Source organism: Zeus faber (assembly GCF_960531495.2).
Source record: "Zeus faber genome assembly, chromosome: 20".
In the NCBI taxonomy this organism is placed as follows: Eukaryota; Metazoa; Chordata; class Actinopteri; order Zeiformes; family Zeidae; genus Zeus; species Zeus faber.
Window position 1 is genome coordinate 27,479,538 of NC_137207.1, and position 2,697 is coordinate 27,482,234.

General features: G+C 56.3%; 1 protein-coding gene across 1 annotated transcript in view; it reads right to left on the reverse strand.

Annotated features, from left to right (window-relative positions):
• Nucleotides 1-417: 417 nt before the first annotated feature.
• LOC307245782 (leucine-rich repeat-containing protein 4B-like) overlaps nucleotides 418-2,697 on the reverse strand; it is a gene marked incomplete at both ends in the record, with an annotated part of 2,696 nt that continues 416 nt past the window's right edge. Inside the window, one exon of the mRNA XM_080021457.1 lies at nucleotides 418-2,409. Within this exon, the coding sequence (XP_079877583.1) occupies nucleotides 418-2,409 (1,992 nt within the window). The remainder of the gene's footprint in view (nucleotides 2,410-2,697) is intronic.

The following is a 2,697-nucleotide window of genomic DNA, read 5'->3' on the forward strand; positions in this document are numbered from 1 at the left end:
TGTGTCTTGTGTTGTTCTGTGGAAGAGAAGTTTTCTCTTTGACTTTAGTTCTGGGATCGTCTGCGGTGAATACTCCCGACGTTGATACAAGGATGGAGCTTCAGAGTACTCTGGGACTCTGGGAAATCCTTGTTCCCCAACGAGAATACAACTTGTAGAAACGGCGAGAGACAGTTGCTTTGGCACAGATTTACATTGTCGTGATGTAAAGTCGACTCGTGTTCGACTCCACGGCCCCCCAGCTCCACTACAAACACTGGCGGCCATTGTTGTAATCCTTGGCTCGGTGCTCAGTCCCTGACTCGTCTCCTGGTGGAACGTCAATGAACTCCAGTGTCTCATGATTCAGCATCAATCCCCCCTCTGTGTTTGACTCCTGCTCTCTCTCTCTTTCTCTCCCTCTCTCTCTCTGTCTCTCTAGATCTGAGTCTCTTGCACATTCTCTTTTGAGTTCCCCTTAAAGAGCAGAGGCTCCATTTGGGGGTTCTGGTTCTGGCCCATGAACCCCTTGATGGATCCGTGTAGTCCCATAGTGGGCATGGGCAGGGACATGGGTAGCGGGGGCGACACCGAATTGGGGTTGGAGTTGATGCCGTTGCCAGAGGTGTTGAGCAGGTTGGAGGTGGAGATGGGCACGGAGTTGCAGGAGATGGGGATCTCCTGGATTTGCTGGTTCTTGCCACTGAGAATCCCCCCCGGCCCCCCGACGTCCGCCCCGAAACTCAGCCCCATGACGTTGTTGTTGAAGTGATGGGTCTTGTAGTAGTGGTTCAGGGTGTCTGAGCAGCCGACGTTGGGGAGATTGACTATCTCTGGGTGGTGTATCCTCAGGGTTCCCTCCCCTCCACCGCCGGAGTGCATGGTGGACCCGCCCGAGATGCCGCTCCCGGCCCCAGCCCCGATCTCGTCCTCCACGTTGATGATTTCGATGGCTCTGGCTGGCCCGTGGTGCTTGTGGAGCTGGTGCTGTTTCCTCAGCTTGTAGAACACCACCAGCATCACCGCCGCCATGAAGGTAATGGCCACGAAGCAGCCAATGATGATCTTTGTTGTTTTCATGACGTCGTCCAGGCCCGGGATGTTGGTGACGTCCATGAGCGAGACTGTCACAGCCTTGTCCGGGGCTCGGTTGGCCCGTGGGGACAGGGAGGACAGGGAGGAGAGAGAGGGCGAGATGGTGACCCCCGGCCGACCTTCCAACACTCCCCCCGGAGGCGTGGGACCCGGAAACTCGATGAGCGTCTCGTTGATGTACTGCCTCGCCGAATTCTCCTCCTGCACAGTCTCCACTGTTTCCACGGTGACAGTGGTGAAGTAGCTGTAGCTGTTGCTCGGGTCGGAGGCAGACACGTTCAGCACGGCCGTCGCCGTGGTGTTGCCGGCAGAGTTGGTCACCATGCAAGTGTACTGGCCGGTGTCCTGCACGGTTACATTGGTGAAGTTCAGTGTGCCGTCATGAAGTACGGAGATCCGGACCCGGTAGGATCCGTGGGTCATCAGGGTTCCGTTGGGGGTGAGCCAGTTGACGGATGTCATGGACGTCCCAGTGCGGCATTTCAGCTCCGCCGCCATCCCCTCTGTGACGTTCAGGTCAGTGGGAGGCTCCACGATAACAGGGGCGTAGCAGGTGAAGTGGCTCTGGTCCAGCTCCCCAATGTACCTGCCCTTTAACCCCGGCGGGGCATGGCAGCGGGCGCAGCATGTGGTGTTGCTGGGGACGGTCTCCTTCAGCCACCAGCTGAGCCACAGTACGTCACAGTTGCACACCCAGGGGTTGTGGTTTAGGTGCACCCTCTCCAGCTGGTGCAGCGGCGTGAAGAGGTCATGGGGCAGCGAGTGGAGAGAGTTGTGGGACAAGTTCAGCTCCTCCAGGTTCTTCAGGTCGTCAAAGGCGTTGCGTTCAATCACGGATACCCGGGAGTGCATGAGCCACAGCTTGCGAAGCGACACCAGGCCCTGAAAGGAGCCGGGTCGCACGATCCCCAGCTGGTTCCCGGACAGCTCCAGCTCCTCGAGCCGCACCAGTGGCGTCAAGTTCGGGATGTCCTTCAGACCGCACATTCCCAGGTTAAGGAACCGCAGATTGACCAGGCCTTCGAAGGCGGCCTCAGAGATGAAGTCCAGCTTCCGCAGCTCACCCAAGTCGAGGCGTCGCAGCGAGGGGACACGGTGGAAGGCGAAGGCATTGAGCGTCTCGATTGGGTTGTTCCTTAGCCACAGCTCCCGCAACTTGCTGAGGTACTCAAAGGCCTGCGAGGGCACCACGGTGAGCCGGTTGTCAAACAGCTCCAGCGTGTTGAGGTTGGGCAGGCCGTTGAACGCCCCCACCTCGATCTGCCGGATGTGGTTCTTGGAGAGCTGGAGAATCTCCAAGTGCCGCAGGTGTTTGAACGTGTCTGACTTGATGACCTGATGGGGACGACAAAACAAAAAGACATCCATCGTATCAGTCCTGATCCTACGAAGAAACAAACTGTCTTGACTGAGTGATGTGGAGATGCAAACACTTTGTTTTTAGCGAATACATCTTTTCAATGAATCGGGAGTCGCTCGTAGGTTCACCGGGACTCGAACCTCGATTTGTCAACGAAAAAAGAGAAACGTGCTCCAAACAAGCTCCTTAAGTTGTAATATTTACTGAGAACTAAATGAATGCATTCAAAATACTTGATATTGCATGGGACTGGTTTACACTTT